The sequence below is a fragment of the Camponotus vicinus genome, unplaced genomic scaffold (assembly GCF_025532165.1).
Source record: "Camponotus vicinus isolate PSW18456_S1 unplaced genomic scaffold, iyCamVici1.0 SCAF_3, whole genome shotgun sequence".
In the NCBI taxonomy this organism is placed as follows: Eukaryota; Metazoa; Arthropoda; class Insecta; order Hymenoptera; family Formicidae; genus Camponotus; species Camponotus vicinus.
The window spans coordinates 3255840-3278359 of record NW_028141967.1 but is presented as its reverse complement, the minus strand read 5'-3'; the positions used below and the strand labels follow the sequence as shown (position 1 = coordinate 3278359).

General features: G+C 38.0%; 1 protein-coding gene across 5 annotated transcripts in view; it reads left to right on the top strand.

The window, feature by feature from the left end:
* Positions 1-22520, top strand: part of Rho-5 (rhomboid-5) — a 79875-nt gene that overhangs the window by 12460 nt on the left and 44895 nt on the right. For all 5 annotated transcript variants that reach the window (XM_083095475.1, XM_083095477.1, XM_083095476.1 and 2 more), the window contains 5 exons: positions 2891-3079; positions 18353-19849; positions 20072-20517; positions 20973-21519; positions 21707-22180. In XM_083095475.1, the coding sequence (XP_082951601.1) occupies positions 18384-19849; positions 20072-20517; positions 20973-21519; positions 21707-22180 (2933 nt within the window). In that variant the 5' untranslated portion in view covers positions 2891-3079; positions 18353-18383. The remainder of the gene's footprint in view (positions 1-2890; positions 3080-18352; positions 19850-20071; positions 20518-20972; positions 21520-21706; positions 22181-22520) is intronic.

Below are 22520 nucleotides of genomic sequence, written 5' to 3'. Positions count from 1 at the left end.
CATAAGTATTGTATATTTTGATGAGAAAAAATTCATTTTATTATCAAAAATAAAAAGAGAATTAAGGAAAATATAATAATAAAGAAATTTGATTTGAACTTGATAGAGTACAAAGAAGAATAAACTTTGCGGTTAATTTTTTCTAGAGATAGAGAAGCAAAATAATCCATTCACTTTTTAAATAGATAATATTGTAAAAATGAAGATTTCAATTAAATATGTAACTTCTCCAAAGTAGCTAGACAAGAAATTGCATTCTATCGATAGTCAGATGATAGCGTGACACGCGGTACGGGAAGGGGAAAGGATTCTTAAAAATGGTTCCGGCTTTTTCATCCCTTTTTCCAAATTTTCCTAAATTCCCCGCCGCTAATGGCATTGAGGTCGCGAGTTTCCCCAGCTATCCGAAGATATTTCATAATGATTCATGGGCGCATCTTGCAGGGGTAATATCCCCGGTGCCGGTGAGGGACGACGGGAAAGAGGGGGCGCGACAACCACCCCCGATGTAAATCACCTCCCCTTCTTGTCGGCCGGAAGGGCGAGCAAAGTGGATGGGAAAGCCCAGGACGTCTCTGTTCCCGAAAAATAATTCCGGCGAGCCGGCTTTTCCATTAAAAAGTTTGATTCGCGGATTCGTAGTCGACATAGCCACAGTCCCTCACAGCGCGAGGGAAGTTGGTCGTTCTTCTTGAAGAATGCGAGAGGAAGGAGAGCAGAGACGGGCAGATCCCGACACTTTGGCCATCGCCAGCCTTCCGAAGTCCGTTTTGTCTTCCCAGTTGTTTCAGTAATGTTGCGAGAGCATGTAGCGAAGTGTATTTTCGTTTAAAATTCTAAAACTTTCGCGCACTGCGACCATATTGGACGGTGTCAGAAACGAGAAATCGCGCGTCATGTTTCCTTGCGATGAACAAAGTTCAAGTAGAAACGAATTTCTTCGAATATGCCATCAATTCCCTTTTTAGACTGACAGATAAGAGATATTGCTATAATTTTTTGAAATGTAACTCGAGCGCGCGCACAAAATACATAATTCTGTTGTTATTAATTTTATACGCACGTACGCATATGTCAAACATGATTAATTTTATAATTTATTATAATTTATTATAATGAATATAAAACAAAAAATATTTATTCTTCATAATTTTTTAGATTGATTTTTTAAAAGAATGCTTATATTATAAAATCTTTTACATTTATTCTTTTATTTAAAACAAGAATATACCAAATTTCCTTTATATTTAGCCCGTCTTTATTTCTGAATATTTTCAGATATTAAAAAATTATTAAAAAGTTTTACCTTTTATTCAGTTTGCATATTTGCTTAAAATTTTTTATGGAAATGAATAAAATATTTTTTTAATTTCTTTTTTATGTTATTTATATAACGTTATTCATGAAATTGTTATAAGTTACATTTATTTCACTATTTTTGCAAAATATATTTTTTTCTAAGAGCAAATAAAAATGTTTTTGTACTATTTTTACAGGAAAAATACATTCACGTAATCAAGAAATATCCTGAATATAAAAATATTTTACGTAATTGCAAATTTTGTAGAATTTGTTTTCTAATTTTGCGAAAATACATTTTATATTTATGAAATGCATTCTATATTTGTATCTTTCATCACGTTTTTTAAAAATATTTTGGATAGAAAACAGAAAATTCTAAAAATTTTCCACGTTTGTTTTTTTTTACACAGAACTTAAAAGTGAAATTTTTAAAATATTTTTTTTTCGCGAGGAAGCAGAAAAAAAGGTTTCTGTTTTAATCAAACGCCAGGATTTTAGGAATATTTGTTTCCGCGGAGTTACATCTTCCTCTCCCGTTTTTTTTTCTTTCTCCGGAATACTTTATGCTTACCATACCTTCTCATTTTTCCACCATCCACCACTATCTCCGGGTCAATTTGAAGGAAGAGGTGCGCGGCCGTCAAAGTCTCGTCTAACTTTAAACGACTTCGTACCTCCGGCACCTTCTCGTCATCAAGACGAAAAGCGCCATCCCCGTCGCCCTCGTCGTTCTCATCGTCGTCCTGTTATCGTCGGCGTCGGCTTCTCCTCGCAATAGCACAGTTTGCAAAGTCGCGATGTTCGCCGATAAAAGTTATGTCATTTAGTGAAATTCTTAACCCCGACCTCTCCTTTACCTTTGCGCTTCCTCGAGTTCTGAGAAGGATGTATAGGATGCGCGCAACAAGGAGAAAAGAAATGAAAACGAGGAACACACAGAAAATAAACTTATTTATTTAATGCTTCAAATTAAATTCTTTAAATATAAAGCGAATTTCAAATAGGGTATAATGAACATCAGATGAGCTTTTCATAAACATAAAATATGGTTTCTTTTCTGAAAAGAAATGATCAGATTAGAATATTAATATTAATTAAAAGTAAGAATTTTCTCCAATTGATATTATTATTCATACTGATTATTTACATATCCGTTTATACTATATATGTTGATATTATTATATTTTATGCTACACTGAGAAAAAAAATTGTAAACTTGACTAAATATTTTCAACTAATTATTATTTTTTTAATCGAAATATTTAAATACTTAAGTTAAAAAAATAGATGTTAGATTTAATATATCGTATTTAAATATTTAAATATTTCAATTAAAAAATAATAATTAGTTGAAAATATTTAGTCAAATTTACAATTTCTTTTTCCCAAAGAATCATTCTGTTATCTATTTTCTCGTGTTTGAAATTTAATTTTAAAAGATCTTTTGTATCGATTGCTGAAAAACAATTGATAATTCGAAGAAAAGTCTTTATTATCCCTTTAAACAAGCTCTGTACACTAAGTAAGTATTAAGATACGCATGCAAAGCAGACATCGGAATGACAAGGATGCCTCCTGGTTGTTGCAGAATTCCTGGCATGCGTAGTACGAGCGAGTCGGGCATAGGGCTCGTTCCGGGACTAGCGAAGGGCTCAAAGGAGGATCGACTGGCCGCTCTCGAGCGGTTTGAGGACCGGTGAGCACGACAGGGCGAGCAACCCCCTTGCCGAAGACTAGCAACCCTCCCGTCCGTCACTGTCGACGAACAACAGAACAGGTTCGTACACACTTCTTGTAATCGATACCCATTTACCGCATCGTATCTCGAAGCTCGATTAGAATTCGTTCTTTTGATTTTAATCTCTTATCATATATATAATTGGAAGTATAATTGTATGTTCGTGCGTGAAGATAAATCATGTTTTTGTATATTTTTGTTATATTTTTTTCAAAATTGCTTTACATTTTTTGATTAAAGAAATCTGTACGACATTCGCGTTTATTTTGAAATTGTATTTTATAATTAACGAAAGAGAGAGACGAATTTTAAAATGAATTTTGGATACTCTGGTTCCCTCAATTTTGGATCCTTCTCTAAATTTGTTAAATACACTTACTGAGATATAATTACATCTGTTAGCTTCGGGATATCCTGCAGGTAAAATATCTCTCGCGTTATTCGTAACAACCCCCGTCACTGATAGGAAAGGGATTAACCTATACCGTTGGATGAAGGGTGCGAATTATGATTTCGGTCTGCACGTGCAGGTCGACGTCTCACGTGGAGGCGGATCGATCATCGCTTTCGAGCGGATGTTTGCGCTAGGAATCGCGGAAGGGGTGGAAACGGGCTGGCTGGGAGGTTATCGAAGGCTTGGCGAGAGGAGAGGGGTGAAGGGGCTTATCTCGACACGTGAGACGGTATTCTATTATACGTTTCTAACGGAGGGTGCACGATCGCTCGGTTAGACGCATTGTAAACAGAGCCATTTGTCAGAAGCATCGTCGCATCCCTATCCGGCAGGCGCGGGAGAGGGGTGTCTAGGAACGTGTTCCTTAAACGGCCGTGCTATATGGTTGCAAATCGATTTCATACATTTCATAAATCGGTCATTCGCTTCAACTTCTCTCGAAAGATTACTTATTTATAAAATAGAAGAATTTTATTCCTTCATGATTGATTTCTATTTATCTTTTTTTTCGCATGTAAAATGCTAGGGATTTTATTTTATATTCTTATACAGGATGTCCCAGACTTAACGAATCAGCCGTTAATGGTAGATTCCTGAGATCATTTGGAGACGAAAATTCTAATACCAAAATGTCGAGGAAGACTTCATAAAAATGTTCAAACTATTGACTACTGTCGCATGGAAAATCGCACTCACTGCAGAATCCTATTTTTTATTTTATATTCATCCCTCTATCGATATCAATATTATTGCGCTGTACGCGGGCCCCTTGATGCGCTATGTCCCTGAGCATAGGAGAAACGTAAGCGCCGATTGGTAATCTTTAATCTTTTGTAACGCCGAAACTACATATTCCTCAACATTTTGGTATTAAGATTTTCGTTTCCAAATGATCTCAGGAATCTACCATTAACGGCTGATTCGTTGAGTCTGGGACACCCTGTATTTGTTTAACAAAAAATTTAAAACGAACAACACAACTTTCTTCCCTCCTCCGTAAACATATGCACATATACTTTTTTAAATTCGTATGTATAATTTTAAATCGTTTGGGAAAAAATGCTGATTTAAAATTTTCCCTCACAACGTGTCTTAAATAAATAGGTTAGATAATTAACATCTTTATCTTGGAAATTAATGCACCGAAATGTCAAAGATCAGCTGTTTCTTTCAAAAATCTTGTTGATCATGTTATTCTGCCAAGTTTTTATCTCTCAACGTTGTGTACTCTTAAATGCGACGGCGGGCATTTGGAAAAACTTTTCGATCCTCTTCGGTGATTTAAAGCGATCGAGCGTTTTTTTTTATTCCGCTTCGTCAAGTACTCCGGGGATGAGGATACGGTAAAGTTAGGGAAGTAGATCGGCCGGTGTATATCGGTGACTTTTTGAACTTGTCGAAGTATGTTGACGTCCACAAAGGCTCCTGCTCTCCAATGGAGGTCCACGGGAGTTGAAACCCTACCGGGACCCCGTCGTAGCTGAAAGATCACGTCTTATTTTACGATTCACTTTGCAAAGTGCACTCAGAAAGCGATTACATTGTTTTCGAGCATTATTACGCTTATTTGTGATGATACGTGTGTAACACATTGTATACATGAGTAAATTCAATAAAAGTAGAATTAAAAATTATTAAATAGAAAATTAGAGTATAAAATTATTAAAAAATAAAGTTTGCTGAAAATTGATCAATTAATAGACTTAATAAAAATGGAATACAATAATGAAAAATATAGTAAATTAAATAATATAATAATAAAATTTAAAAAATGTGACAAATTAGAGAAATATAATAAATTAAAAAAATTAATTAAGAAATATAATAAATTAAATAATATAATAATAAGATAGAAAATATAATAATTAGAGTAATAATTAGATTCGAATTAAGATTAAAAGACCACAAGCGGAAAGAGTATAAAGTGACATATGAAATAAAAAATGAGATCGAAATGTAACTAAAATTACGCTTGCCTGTAAGTACAAACTGAAAATATCGGAAGTTCTTCGGAGCGCAGCGGGTTTCGAGATTTCTCGGCGACCAGTCACGCTCATCGTTCAACCCTATCTACCCGAGAATGATTTATCTACCCCACGAGAGGGTCAGGATGATCAATCTATATCAATCGCAACTGCGTGATAAAACCAAAAGCAATTTCTTCCACGCAGATAACGGCTTGTCTTCTCAACCAGTCTCATGGATGGGTTAGCGACACGAACATCATCTTATCTTAAAAATCACATCGATAATATTTTTATCGCGTCTTTTGCGCGCAATATGAAGGTTTACTTATCAAAAAATTTACAATTATAAAAATATAGTACAATCGTTTTTTCAGCATAAACTTTTTTTCACGCAAAAAATTGTAATGTCATAAGTCACAACAACATTTATTAAGACAGCTTTAAAACGTATATAAAAATTCTCTCGAGCGAAAGAATATTTTTGTTTTTAGAGAAAGAAATATTTTTTATTTTCAAAAAAAAGGTCTAACTTTTGCAGATTAAATTGTACAAGCTTTGTCCTTGATACTCTTGATCCTATGAAGGATTACGACAAGATATTTTTGAAAAAATTGTAGCATCTTTTCGGATTTAAAGCCGCATAATCAGCACTTCTCGTTAATTAGTGAAAATAATTGGCCGACGAGGAGCAGCAAATGTTGCAGTCTATCTGCGATTCCAGACAACTCGAGGAGTCTCGAGAGGATAAGATCGAGAATGTGCAAGCGCGGATGCTCGACTAGTTTTTCTATGAAGAGAGAAAGATAGGAGCGACGATAGGCCATAGAATCGGAAGAGACGGGGTGGAAATTCATTTCCTTAATGGAGGCTAGAATACTGTATACTTAACCGACGGTGAATAAACACGTCTCCTTGTCCCTCGTTCTCACTCCATCTCCAAATCATCTGATAGGGTATAACGTGATGTTCCACACAAACAAAGAGAGAATCTCGGTTGAACAATTATATAAACTGTCCTGATGTATACTGTTATTTAAAATACATGTGATGAAAAATAGTAAGATGAACAAATTGATATTATATATTTATAAAAAATACTTTGTATATCAAATGGAGAAGTTAACTTAATTATATTTGTTATAATGTATTGCAAAATAAATGAAGAGAGAAAATAGCTTTATTAAATTAATTTTATTAAATTAAATATACTAAATTAAGTATTAAATTAAGTTTGTATTGATTGAATAATTTACACGGACAAAAATATGCTTCTCTGAAAAAGAAAAATAAAACCAATTTCCAAGAGGAGAGATAATTTAATTAAAAACAGGTAATTTAATTTAATTAATATCCATACATTAATATTTTACGATTGTGGTTTGCAATATAAATTTTCAAACTTATCTTTAAACTGGAAGGAATTCAAAATTATTTAATAAACATATATTAATACATGCTTAATGACACATCATTAAATAGACTTATATTAAACATGGACTTATCTTAAAGATAAAATATTTCTGTTCTCCTGAATTGAACAAATCTCATTCTCGTCGTCTCGATCGCAAGTGTATAATTTTCGTCGGGTTATCGGACATGTTATATAATCTTGAAATAGGGAAAGAGGATATTTGATGAGAAATGCAATTAAACGCGACCAAATTTAAGTCGGGGAATGCAAGAGTCTCTTCCGCGAGATGTAATGGATGAAAATCGTGCTGAATATAATATGCCGCTGGCTATAAATAATATCGCGGAGAGAGAAGGAAAAGAAACGACGGTGTTGGGAGACGGGGATGGGTGGCGACTGCTGTCGCGGCTATTAATTAGACGAATTAATTGCGCTCATTAACGCGCTTGCATTACGAGCGCGCGATGGGGAATGATTTTTTTGTTACTCTTGTCGTTGCTGCACATCGGAGATTTTCTCGTGTTTTGTTGCACTTCCTTGTCCCTTGATAAAAATGTTAATTCGAGGGAGAAAATAATTAAACATTTTTCGGCTTTATAAAAATATAATGTATAAATAATATGTGTGAGGTTTCGAACTTCTATTTATTGTTATTGTGCTTCAGTTTCTTTTAATATTGATGTATTTTTGATATAAAAATCGAATTCAAAGTTAGTTATAAATAGATGTTTTTTATTATTAATTCAAAACGGAAGCTTCAGTAAAATATCGCTTTAAGTTTGTTTAATAATGCACAGTAATTATTAATATATATATATATATAAACTTTTATATTTATAAACTTTTATATATATTTTTATAAAGTTTTAAACTTCTTAAAGTTTAAAATGTTATTTATTATAAATTATGATTGTCGGAAACAAAAAGATAGCCTTTTTTATTATTTTAATTTGAGAGATAAGCTCTTTAAGGATGTGATTTTTTAATTAAATTTACAATACTTATCTGCAATAAATCTGTATGATTATCTAGCAATGTTTTTTTTTTCATGTGACATTCTAATGGTTATATCCTCTTGCCCATCGAACGATGATTCTCAGACGGATAAAATTGCGATGGTTTTATTAGGTGATAAAATGTTCAACGAGGGCTCATCCCTCGTCTGCCGCGGAATTCACTTTTCCGCGTCTCATCGAAGGAGATGATAAAACAAACACGAGATATGAATTTTATCTCAGGCAAAAATTTCGTGCGAGATATATAAATGAAATAAAGATATATAAATGAAATAAAGATTTATATAAAACGAATAAAAGAAACCTTGGCGAAAATGATACCGGTAAGATTTTTCGGATCCAAATTTTTTATGGGCATGGTTTTCGCGTGTATAATAAATATGCATACGAAATTGATCTTATCGATTGTATTAAGATAATTATTTGATAATTAATAAAATCGATAATTGTATGAATAAGTTGATTATTATGATTTGCTGCATATAACTGACGTATTAATTATCGTTTGTGCAGTAACGATGGTGGAAATATTTATTATGCTTGTCAAGATGCGTTAATTTATCATCAAATTATCTACTTATTTATTATCGATTATATTTCAAACGAACTTTCAAGGAAAGATTAAAAACGCGATGGCATATAATTCAATTAATTGAGCATTGAGTTAATTATTTCTTGAATTCCGGTCGATAGCGTCGCAATGTCGATAATTAAAATAAACAACTTAACGATATCAGTCTCATTCGCGTGTAAAAGGTTTTCAAATCAAATCGTGATGCAACTAGAAGTAAGTTTGATACTTGTGAACTTTAAATGCTTTTATAAGCGAGCCTGAAGAGCGACAAAAGGAAAAGCCGCGGAAAGCGGAAGCGTAAAACGCGAATTGTAAGAATAAAAGAAAGAAAAGAACGTTATTATATTTAAATATTTCAATGTTTAACGGTGTTTAACAAGCGCAAACAAAGTGGAATAAAAGTTTTATTTTTGTTCGAGAAACATTTGAAAATGAAAATAAGCAGATTCAATTATAAAGTGAATAAACTATAAATATATTCAATATATATACGCGTGTAAAAAAGAGAAATAAATCAATGAAATAAATTAATAAACACATGTTTAATTAGTAAAAATAATAATAGAAGCAAAAAACGTGAAGACAAAGATTTGCTCGAACAAAATTAAATCAAAGGTGGAATTATGCGCTTAATTAAGATCGCTATGTCGATCGCTCTATCGGCGAAGCTTTAACAATGCGAAATAATTCGGGGGTCTCCAATTTGCGTTCAAAACGCTGATCGTCTAGCTGCTTAAACGATGAAAGGAATCGAATTTAATCGCATTGGTCGGGGGCCGACGAATCGGCCTCGGCCCCCGAATGAGTCAGGAATTAATTCCTTCGTGTTTGCTTCGATGGCCGGCACTTTCGCTTGAGTTAGCACACTCGATGTCCGGTATGTCCTCGATGTCAAAGGCATGCTTTATCTCGAAACGTCGATAACGCGCGATTCGAGGATCAGCTCGTCGGAAAATAACGCGAAATAACGTAATAATTTGCGCTGTTCCCGACTCTGTAGCTGACAACCATAAGGCGTCATTTATGAAAATTGCGATTTTTTTTTTAGAAGAAAAAAGGGATAAAGAGAAATGATATTGGACAGAATACGCGTGCTTATCTTTCTTTGCTAACGAGAGATCAAATCGGATTTACACTTATTTATTTAGTTTTGTTGTAGATTCAAGGTTTATCGAGATATATTTTATATATTTCATTTTTCTCAAAAAAGAAAATTATTATTTGACTCTCCAGTATTTCAATTGCAATAAATCCCTCTCTCTCTTTTCCTTTCTCTCAGGGAATAAGGTATCCAACTTTAGATTTTCATTATTGTATATAAGCTATATAATGTATAGATATAAAAGTATGTGAAAGATACATAAAAGAGCTGTAAAAGAGCTGTATGCCCTTATTCCACATGTTATCTGGATGAAAACTTTTCACAAATTGTTACGTAGTTTAATTAATTGTATCTAACAGATAAGCTGTCTCAGAAACCGCGATTTCAATTTTAATGGCAGATGCTTCGATAAATGCTTGAATTAATTTTTTATCGACCATAATATCAAGAAATATGATCACATATGTCACTTTAAATATTCTTAATTAAATCTTGAATTAAAATTTCAATTTTTCTTCATGTATGGAATAAAAAGAATTCATCTCTCTCTTCACTTAAATAAGATACTATTATATCGAATATCGACTTTTGTAAGAAATGAAGCTTTTTACAAATTACAAGAAAGAGAAAAGGAGAAATCAAGCGGGTAAACCGACAAAAATGTAGTATCGAAACTCGATTTAACTGAAAGAGATTGAAGTGCGGGATATAGATGTGTCTCCACGCAATGAAACTCCTTAATTAATTAGCGTTAATTAACAAACGTGCGGCGAAACTGTCGTATCCTGTCTCACGCTGTCTCTCCTCGCCCTTTTCCCCTCGGTTTCACCCGCGTTCACCTCGCAACTCCTGAGGGATACTTGAGTGCTGCCTTTGAAGTTGCATTCGGTTGCAGATTGCAGGTTGCGGAAGGTCGTCCCTTTCCGCACAATATTCGACAGTACGCCCCTTTAGCCCTCCTAAGGGAGGACGATCTGTCGCTCGTTAATTAAATATCGCTGTCGCGATAATTTCCGCAGCGATGTTTCTCTGATTATCCGGTAGCAGCGGCGCTCTCCCGATTTCGCTTAGGTAAATAAGACGATGCTGGGAATAAATATACTTGTGTTCAGTTTGCATTCCAATCCGTGATTTCGATTACTTACAGATTACTTACAGACCTCTTTTTTGCCTGATTTTGAAAATATCTTTTATTTACGTAACGTAACATGAATTTCTCCCAAATCGGAAAACGTAGTCTGTGTAAAAATATAAGAAAATAGAAAGAATACAATAATAGTATATAAATATAGAATATATATTCAAACCGCGATAAAAATACGTGTGTATGTTTTTAATTAATAATATAAAATATAAATATAAAACTAAAAATAATGTATAATAAAAACAGATTTATACTCCTATAAATTCATCCAACATCTTGAAAAATTTATAGAATTTATGAAAGAGAGAAATGTGTATAAATTTAATATTTCAAGAATTTCACTAATCACATTTTTTTCAGAGCTCTAACACACTTTTCCGGAAATACGACAAAATGATTCCGACTTTCGATTATTTGACTTCCTGTTTGGAAAGGGTGGACTCGCCTGGTTCTTACATCCGACTCGTCTGTTTTTCTCCGGGGAGCAATTTTTGAGTGACAAATTGTTGCTGCACGCTCGTTGAAGGGGTGACGGGGACGGCTGCATGGAATAGAAACGGAGAGGGGAGGGTTGTTTCGCTGTCCTCACCCCCACCCCCCTCTTCCCTCCCGACGTTACGTCACTGTACGGCGCGTTGCTTTGCGCGGAGATGCGGTGGCTTGGCGGGGCCATGCGAGTTGCAAAGGGAGTAGGGTGGCGGAGAAGGTCGATCAATATCAAGCTAAGCGTTCAGCACCTCTACCAACCTCTGTGGCGACCCGAGCAACGACACGTCCCGCTCGTTGCAGCCGAATAGATTTCGTGAATCCAACGTGGAAAACCGCGACAAGCCCTCCTCTGCTAATAAATTATAAGTCCAGTATCCTCGAGTCTCCCCTTCTCGCTCGGATCGAAATTGGAATGTATACATGTACGCTATCTTTACTAGATGTCGAAAATTTACGATATGTAATTTAAATTACAACGGTAAGATGTACGTGTGTAAAATGAGCAACGGAAGAGCCATTTTATAATTTCTTATTTCGTTTAACATTTCCTTCTTTCTTCAATTACATTTCGCTCTAATTCCTTGACAGAGCGAGGGTGGCTTTTCACCTTTCTATTCAGAGGGTTTCTCATTTTCTTCAATGTTATATTTCTTTTGAATTGGAATCAGTTGCTGATTTTTCCTTTATACAGCTCTTTATCCCTTTTGTATTACTGCTTTTTATTTTTATTTAATTTTACATGAAAGAAAAACCGAAAACCTTGTGGAAAAATTCCTGCGATAGAGAAATAACTTAGGAAAGGTATTTTTTTTTTAATTGAGGAAGATGAGGGATTAATTTCTGTGGTCCTTCCATTCTTGAAAAATTGTTGACGTATGATTGACTCACGCAATCAGATTTGAACGGATTAATCCTTCTTAATTTCCCCATATATAACTTCCCGTCGAAGTCCGAGTAAGATTTCCGGGGCGGAAGACGCCGTTGAAAATTAGAGCCTGCATAATGCAGCATGCGCGCTATTAGGAGCCAGGCAGAGATCCCTTTGTTCTTAAGTCACCGATGCGAATTAGCGGCGTATTCTACGTTTATTAGCGGAAGTTTCTAGTGCCCGAAACTCGGCAGCTTCCGGCGTTGCATGGTTAATTTGACGCGCTTACCGAATCTGAGAAAGGAAACATCTTGGAGAACGTCTCTCTTATCTCGGAATATTGAAGCGACGAGTAAATTCGGTATTTACGGGGAAATTATCCTCGTCGTGTGTATAGTATACGTGTGTCGGTATAGCATCGCTTCGCGAAACCAGAATGCTGCAAGCACGCAATGTAGGTTGATAACTTTGCCGTGAGCGCGGCTGGTTTCCGATTTGCAACGTATTTATGCGCAAACAATTAGTGTCGTCAAGTAAGAGAATGCAATTTCTCATTTAAGATATTTACCCTTGGCAAGAACAAAAATGAATTCTTTAGACTCGCGGGAGATTTTTCTTTCCCGATTTAACTCTTTCCTATCTCCGGGACATATATGTCCCACCTACGAAAAAAATCATAACTTTTAAACAAATAATATATTAATATTATATTATTTACAAATAATATATTAATACATAAATGTATTAATATAAATATAAATAACATAAATATATTAATATTTAAGCTTTTCATAGTCGCCAGCTTGAATCTGCCATTTTGAATTTAAATTTTGATGGTAAATTTGGAATCAGCATCCCCAAAAACCTATAAAACTGTCTTCATATAAAACACATCTCTTTTGGAAAAGCCGCAGGTATGAAAGGGTTAAAATAAATTACGATGAATATTGTTTCAGAATTTTAATTAACGTTATTTCCACGCAAACACACATACCTACGCAGAAAATTATTTCGCCGCATGAATTTTGCATAAATAGCGTTGTTTTAATTTCCTCTCTGCTTTCGAGAAGGTATTCTTCGTTAAAGTTTGAAGCGTAAGAACATTTCGCATGTTTTTCTTACGTGAAAAAAAAAAAGAACATTGAAATCACATAAATGAAAATGGCAAGACCGAGAGCGAAAAAAGGTCTCTAATTGAACGATCGAACGAGCACGATATCCATTGTCGGAACACCCGGTAGATATTGCGCCCGCGCGTGCAATTTCCACCCCCTGGTACACGTATATATATATATATATATGTACGTTACGTTATACAAGTTCCGCGATAACGTGCCGGAAACTGTAAGATATAACTTTCGACGTAGTTTCCTGTACCCAAACACGTACGGGCGCATCTGTACGTGGACGTGTGTGAGCATATATTAGGAACCTGTATATACCGAGCCAACAGTATCGCGTGACAGGCGGTTAACGAGGCTGCTGCGGCTACGGAAGACACGATCTTACAGAGGACACAGGACGTATTTCCAATTTCATGTAATTAGCGCTAACACATATACTTTTAGACGGCGACGTTCCTGTCTACGCGATTTTCATCAGATACCTGTCATTTTTTTCACACGATTAATCGCGGATGTCACCCTTACTCGCTTGATTAATCGAGCTCACTTTTTCCTGTCGCGGTATCGATTATTTTTTTCTCGAATTTCTACTCGAATTAAATATTTCAAGCGCAGTGTTAACTATTGATGTCTGATTGATCCCTTGTGTTCGAGGGGTTTGAACGGGAGCTGGTCTTACGATGACGATAATCATATCGATTGTCCTACGATACAGTACCACTGATCAACTAAACTAACGTAACGAGCACTTTGGTTGCATTGTGTGCGGTGCTAATTTTGCTGTCGCGGCTGCGACACGTCGGCGTGCGTGTGTTGTTTAAGCAGAGTTAATTATCACCAGGAAAATAATTAATTACATCGTTTGGTTCATCTTGTTCGCAACGTCAATCAGTCGTAACGACGATAAAGTCGTACAAACGTAACTGTCTCTTCCGATAGAAAATACACAGGTGCTATTTAGCACATATACAATATATAAATATAATATAAATATAATATAAATAATATAAATAAATAATATAAATAATATAAATAAATAATATAAATAATATAAATATTTTTAAAAAACTCGAGAAAACTTATATTTGAAACAATTAAATTTAGATTAAATTTCTTCAAAAATTAAAAGGATGTAAAAAAATAATAGATGAGCTGATGTAAATGTGTAGCTATACAAATAAAAGTTAATTGAATTTCGGTTTATTTATAGCTTTACAATCATCGGTGACTAACAAATAAATTAGTTTCAATAAATTAAACAAGTAAATAAACGATTTAATAAATATACGGAATAAAGTACAATTATATTAAAAAGGAAGCAAAAGCAAGCATAATAATAATAACGGGTAGCGTAAAGTTTTGAAGATTGAAGAGTTGAAGGAGATTTTAGACCGAGACGAGATTAATCGAATGCGATAAATAGAATGGAACAATAGCGATTGTAAGTAGCCGTTCCTCGAGAAACGAGGGCTAATGCGCGATACAGGGCAGCCACGTCTTAGCGTCGCCATTATTCGACCAACAAATAAGATTTTATGACCCCTACGACCCATTTGCTAGGCGCCGGTCATCGACCGGCTCGTTCGCCATTTTTTCCTCTCAATAGCGAGAACAAACGCCCCACACATGGAATGCATTATAAATATTAAAGTTCCGTATGCATGTATGTACAATCGATTAATTGTTTTTCACTAATTGAATTGTGGTTCGCTAATGAAAATAATGAATTGTCGCGAATCAAGCTTTGCGGAAGAGGGTGGAATATAAATACGAGGGTTATTTCTGGATCTCGAATTGTTGATATATTTTTAAGAGAAATTTTAAATTGACGCGAATAAGTCACGAGGAATTTTTGACGGATGATTCGTGCCTCGATACTTTTTCCAGCCATCTTCTACAAGATTATCAAAAGTTTACGCGCCGGCCATTCGCTCTATCGATATCGTCGTATTTTCCCCTGACGCCCCGTTATTTCCGTTCGATACTTTGCCCGCGACTTTGCCGAGCGAAGAAAAATGGGAACCGGATCGGAGAAGACAAGGGGGGAAATATCTGCAGAGGGACGGAGCCGTCGAGTCGGCGGACATGAATTTATTGCATCCAGACGAGGCGAAATCGAACGAGGGTTCGGCCGGAAAGGGAAAGGGTGACGGACGATGGCGGGCAACACAAGGGGGTGGGTGACGGGGGTGGGACGCGGCAGAGTGCGTCGCTTATTATACTCCCGTATTATTTATCATCCTTTATAAATACCGATCTCGTGAGAATGCTCGTCCTCAGAATACTGAGAGAAAGGATGAGACAGTGATTTATAGGGGTTTCGAATTAGTGTCATCCATGTCGATGTTTTTCTCCCGCGTATTAATCCGGATACGTGATAATATACCGTGTATCATTTAAGTTCCATTCTCGACGTTTAGAGATGAATCAATCGAAATTATATAATCGCTTTAAATCGATTTTTTCCCTCTCTCTTCTGATATTGTAGTACTAATATATCTTCTACTTATCCTCTTCGACAATATTTTTGGGAATAAAATTTGGATTTTAGGTCCTTCTCTTCTACTTATTCCATGACCTGCATACGTGTGTATTTGAGGAGCTTTCGAAAACATAAAATATTTAAATATTTTATCTCGAGTTTCAACTTTGATTTTTATGCTTCATGACATTGATAATTTAATAATCTTATTTCCACAATATTATTATACATATATGTGTATATTTTTTTTATCCACCAATATTATAAAAGACAGTTTGTCAATTTTAATATGTTACAATAAAATATCTTGGCTATTTCTAAAAATATGTGATATGATTTTACAGAATTTAATTGACTTTTTCAAGACAGTTGATCAATTTTGGACGACAAAAATAATAATATATAACGAAGAAATAATAATTACCTTGCATATAGATATCTCAAGCTAATCCAACTTGGAATCTACTAGAGCGGCATACTAATTCGGGTACTTTCAGACTCGCATGACCTGGAAGTAAAACAGACGGATGGAATCGAGAATCCATTAGTGACCGATTGAAATTCCGATCTAGTTCGCTTAAGAGCGAAGTACTTAAATACTTTTATGCGAGCAACGAACATCTTTCGCCATTATTATAGTTTCGTAAGAGTCCATTACCGCATCGGCGGTTATGAGATTAAAAATTTTCCAGCTTGTGAAACGCTTTTGCGTTGCAGAAAGCTGCTAGAATTGTAGAATTGTACTAAGGTAAAATTGTTTCCAGCGAATATTTATGACAAAGATTTTTTTTTCCTTGCAAATTTTGCTTCACGATAAATAATTGTTGATAATATATAAAATTTATGATAATTAATATAATAATTGAAGAAATAGCAGTACGTCCAACTCTTTTTTAATACAACTTATTGGTTTTCAAATAAACTTTGATTATTTTATAAAGTAAGTGTATTAAGTTAACCGTAAAAAAATACCCAAGAGCAGAATGAATTTTTAAATCGATGTCAGATCGAATGCATTAACAGTTTCTTGCGCGAGAGTTGCGGCGAATATCGTAAAATCGGAAATTAGGGGGCCGCCAGGCCAGTGGGTGGCGATGGCCAGGTATTTAAATGGATTCAATTTGGATCGGTGCCAGGCAGACTCGTGCCAACCGTCGAAAGATGCTCGTAAAAGATGAAACTCTCGGCTCGTCATCGGACGAATTAATCGCCATTGGACAATTAATCTTGGCGAGTCGAATCGCTATTAAAGAAATCGCGATGCGAGTTCGGTGAACGATCCAACTTGAAATGGAGATGAAGACTCGTGTTGGATTTAATATTTTTCACGCCATGTTTCATCAGCGTCCAAGCTTTTAGAAAGTAATATGTTTGATTATATTTTGTGTGCATGCGTATATTTTATTAATATAAAAAACTGTACCATATCTATATTTATATCATATTTAATTACTTGTTTAAAATTGCTTTTTTATTATTTTTTTAAAGAAAGAATTGGAAGAAAGATTATCGTATCTGCTTTTTCGTGTTTGACAGGAAAATATGAATAAAGTTTTTCTTCATAAAAAAGGATTAATTTATTTTTTACGTATTTATTTTACGCGTATTTTTCTCGATTTATTTAAACACGTTTAATTCTTTTGCATCTGTGGAAGATGCTGAAATTTTTTTCTATCACAGTCGGATCTTCCTACGTTCAAGCTCGCAAAGAGAATTACTCCGAGAGAATTTCTCGTCATAAATATTTCACACGCCATCGTTTCGACTCAGGAACGCCGTCCGCGTCGTTTCACGGACGGGCAACGACATTCTTCGACGTGACTTCCGAAATTTCGCCGGTATTCCCGGCATCGGGGAACCTGGCCACGCGTGACAAGTGTCGCACGCACGTCGACTACCGGATAAAACCATTTGTCAAATTGTCAAACGCGGGAGGGTCTTCCGAATTTCTTGACGCTCCAATCGCGGGGATCGACAGCTTGTTTGAGCCGGAAGTAAGGTCCGAAGATGTCGGACGATGAAGGACGAGAGCAAACTACTGAATATGTATAAGAGAGGAAGACAGACCGACATTTTCTGAGAGAAAGAATAATAAATGGTAAAAAATAACGATGGATATTTCTTGAAATATTCTTTATGTGATCCCCTAGAAACTTATATAGATCTGTCTTTCTTTTTTTATCACGCTAGTGAAAAATAAAATATCGATGCTTCCTTCGGTATCATATCCCTTTCCGTTCGATGCATACAATTCCGACGGTAGAACCGCTTTTCCAGGTCAAACCAGACAGGAAACGACTCGATGCTGCAGGCGGTTTTCGCAATTAGTGAGTTTAACGCGCTCCACTCTTTTTCGATCGCGCTTCCGGCGCATCGATGTATCAAACGCCGTTACCAGATGTTCGCATTCAATATTTTTCCACCGACCGACTTGGAGATGGTGCAAATATTGCTTATAAGAGATGTATATTTTTACGCAATATATGTACTCTGTTTCTCAATATCTGCAGCAGAATTTTAATCTGTCACAATATTTATACTATATACATGATGATAAATGCAGCTTATAGAGGAAAATATTTTTTATTCTAATACTTATCGATTTTTGAATTATTTTTTTAATATATCAACGCGATAAACATGATTTTTCTGTAATCAAGATTGTGATTTTTCTCTTACAGATGTCCTGACAGTGGGCCCCGGGCCACCAGGATGCCGACAGACGACGACTATGGCCGAAGAGATCGTCTCCTGTTGCACCAGCACCCTATCGCTCAATACGGATCCTCGTCATCCCCGCTTCCCGGATCGAGCGCGCCGAATTCTGGCAGCGTGGGGACCCAGATCGGTCCCAGCAATCCCAGCGACTGCTTCAAGCAACAAGCGGAGCAGCAGCAATCGTCCGACTTGCGTTCGGTCGCGAGTACCGCGAGCCAGTCGGGCCAAGAGCGTTACCAGTCGGACCAACAGACCCAAAGCAGCGAGCATGTCGGGACCCGAATGGTCGATCGGCACGAGAAATCCGCGGAGAAGCCTACGATCGACTTCTCCAAGTGCGGGGAGGGTCGTTCGTCGGGTTGCGAGCGCTTTGGGCACTATCAGGCCCAGAGCAGTGAGCATGTTGGGAGCCGAATCGGCAGTGACCGGCATGAGAAGGCCGTGGATAAGTCTTGCATCGATTACCCCAAGTGTGGAGAGGGTGGTCGTCCACCGAGTTGCGAGCGTTTCGGACATTATCAGGTCCAAAGCGGCGATCAGGCCCACGTCGGTGCTCGAATGGCCGAGCGGCACGAGAAGTCGACCGACAAGCAGTCGGTCGACTTCGCCAAGTGTCCCGTCGACGGTCGACAATCGAATTGCGAGCGTTTCGGGCATTATCAGACTTCGACGTTCGGCCAGTCCTCCAGTTTGCACTACGGTACGCACGGCAGCGCCGATCGTTTCGCGCGATTCAACGATCTCAGCGCGCTGCACGGCGAGCAGCGGGTTTCGAATAACGATCGTTACTCGATCTGCAATCCGGAGCTGCACTTCGACACAGCGGGCTCGAGCGGGTCGGGTGAGTACGCGAACGCGAACGCGCTCGGCGGCCCCTTCGCCGCGGAGACGTTCCCGTCGCCGCCATCGCCGGCACCGGCCAACGACCGCTTCGTCCCGCCACCGCCATTGTCGCCCAGTCCGAGCGAGAAGTACGCCTCGAGCCAGAGCCTGGCTGGTTATCCTGCTGCTGATCGCATTTTGCCCCCCAATTCTCCGGGGCCCAAGTATGGCGCCGACAGCGCCGCTTCAGCATCGCCGATGCCCGCCAAGGAGCGCTTTGCCTCCACCGAGCGGCTGCTGGCCAATCAGCAATCAGCTTCCGGCGATGCCAAGGATCAACAACGCTACGCTGGATCGTCTGATCATCGTCTGCTCTCGGGGTCTTCTCCGGTCTTGGAAGGACTTCAGACAGGACTCCAGGGCAGTGGCGTTTACGCCAAGGACGCTCGCTTCACCGCCATTTCCACGGACAGGATATTGTCCTCCTCGCCGATACACGCTCCGGTACCAGAGAGATTCGTCGGCAAGTCGGAGAGGTACTTGGCCGAGTCGCCCGTTCACGATAGGTATCCTCGACAGGATTCATCAGCGACAGCACATCACGAGCGGTATTCGGCGATTGCGGCGGCCACCGAGAGGTAAACTTAAGTCAATTTATAAGACCACTTCTAACTTTGAGAATTTATTTATTAATTGGAATTTGTATTCCTTCATATTTAATATTTCAAATTGCAGTTGTATTTTTATTATAAATAGAGTTATGTAGTTTTTACGAGATAAACTTTTTAAACATGTTCTACTTTATGTTTTGAAGTTCTCGTATTCTTTTATTCTATATTTTTTATCTACCATGCCCGTAGGTTCCTCTCGAATTCGCCTAATCCTGAGGGCGCGCATCAGCGCTATTCATCGTCAGATCGCACATCTATTCAAGCCTCTTCCAGCAGTTCCGAGCAAAATCGACGTCTCTACACTGATAGAGGCGTGGAGACAGTTTGTCAGAAGTATACAGATCGGTCCATCAGCTCGCCGGCATCCGCCGATTTTGGTCGATATTCTGGCTTCCCGGAAGTCGGCAATCAAACGCGATATGTGTCCAGCAACGATCGCTTTAACGATCTCGCTCTGCAACGCTGCAGTCAATCGAGGTCGATCGACAGATTCTCCAGCGATCGATACCTGGCTGGATCGTCACCCGCGCACGATGGTAGGCTGTCCGGTTCCGAGACGTCGCGTTATATCGTCTCCTCCACCGAACGTCTGCTGGCGCCGACGTCTTCCTCGCCGTCCTCCTCTTCAGAGACTGGTAAGCGCGCTGTAATTCTTGCTTCTTAAGCGAAAAGTATAGACTAAAGATCCGGTTTAACATTTAATCTTGATTTTCTTTGTATCCAAACACGTTTGTGTTCTTGTTTTATAAATTACATGACAAGTATTTAAATCAGGATACACTTTTCCGATCTACAGAATTCTTGCTTCAGTAGTTTGATTTAATAACTAAACTTGAAAAAATATTGCTGTTGTTTCAAGAATAATAAATAGATAAATTGAAATAGAAATATAAATAGAAATAATCGATGTATCTGTTGTATCTCCAATTTTCATATTTAATATTTTATGTATTTTTTTAAATATCGAGGTATCTGTAATTGAAAGATATTATCTTTTAATATCGATCATTTGGTACTCTTTTCCAGCCTCGATAGAGTTTCATTCCACGACTGTTTCACAAGCAATATCAATTATCTGTTCGATATTCAGGCACCAGGTATCACTCGCCTTACACGACGTCCACTGGCACCCAATCTTCCGCTTCCAACGAGCGTTTCGCGTCAATTTCGCCGACGCCCGAAGCGTCGTCGAACGTTCATCGTGGCGGTGGCGGCAGTTATCAGAACACAAAGAGCACCGTCGACAAATATTTGGTTTCGAAATCGGTTCAGAGCGGCTATGATCGCTACTCGATTGCCGGCCAGAACGATCATCAGTTCGGTCAAGACCGATACTTTGCCTCCAATAGCAGTAACGACCGTTTTCAAGCTACTTCCGGAGCTGAGCGCTTTCATGCTCCTGCTGATCGCTATTCGCCGGCACGCAGCGTCACTGACAAATACCTGTCCCTGCCGAAGCCCAAGGACAGGTTCACCGGCCGCATAACGCCCATCTCCTGCGCCACATCCGTCGTCGCGACGTCCTCCACTGACCGCACTTATGGTTCGTCGAGTACCAGCTACGTGCCCCCGACTGCGCATACTCCTGTTGAACGATACGTACCACAACCACCTCCCGAAGTGCTCTACCCGGACAGGTAAGGATGAACACAATAAGGAATTTGATTTAGATATAATATGCGCATAATTGTGTGTTTAAATCAGTTTATTTTCGCGAAAAAAAATACTTTATTTTCTACTAAAATCCCCTCAAATTCCCTCCAACTTTTCGCCACTTCTGTTCAATCCGAAATCTGAAAGTCTTCTTGTCTTACGCTTGTTCAGGTACGTGGACAGGTATATGCCACCCGCGGCGCACACGCCGACCGATCGATATGTGCCCGCGAGCGATCCAGGCGATCCATACATGCGTCGCGACCTTGGCTTTCATCATCATTACCGGCTACCACCGCCCGCCGGTTATCCATACCAAACGCATTTCCGGTTCCGCGGATTCGCATACGCGACGTCCGGCCGGTTGGGCGGCAGTCCCGGGTCCAGCAGCTCCAGCAGCACGGCGTCTAATCAACGCGAGACGTTCGCCACGTCGCCATTGCTGAGGCCCAAAGTGCGCGGATCCACGGTCGAGTTTAGCACCGCCGCGACGCCTACGACGATGGCCGGCGTCGGTCGTCACGTGTGCACGAATCCAGCCGCCTGTTGCGGAGACACATCCGCCAACGGCAGAGCCTGCTGCCAGATGAGGAGATCTCTGCCGCCTGGGACACTTCCGGCAATACCCACGCAAACTTCTACGTGGTGAGTACACTTATTTCTTTAGGTGCGTTTGATTCGGAATGTTACTTCGCGAGCACGTTTCAAGTCCTCGAATCCTCACAGTTCGAGAGACGTAGTCTTATGAAATATTGCTGCGAGTATATTTGAATGCCTAAGGAAATTAATGAATGACTAACGAAATTAACGTGTAAATATAATGTATTTATTAATAATATATTAAGTATAATAATCTCTACTTTAAAAGTTTCGATAGATAGATAGTTACATACATTTCAAGATTACTTATCTTATTGTTAATCTCTCTTCTCTCTTTATTTTGAAGAATGAGATATTATATATTTATCTATAATTTTGTATTTTT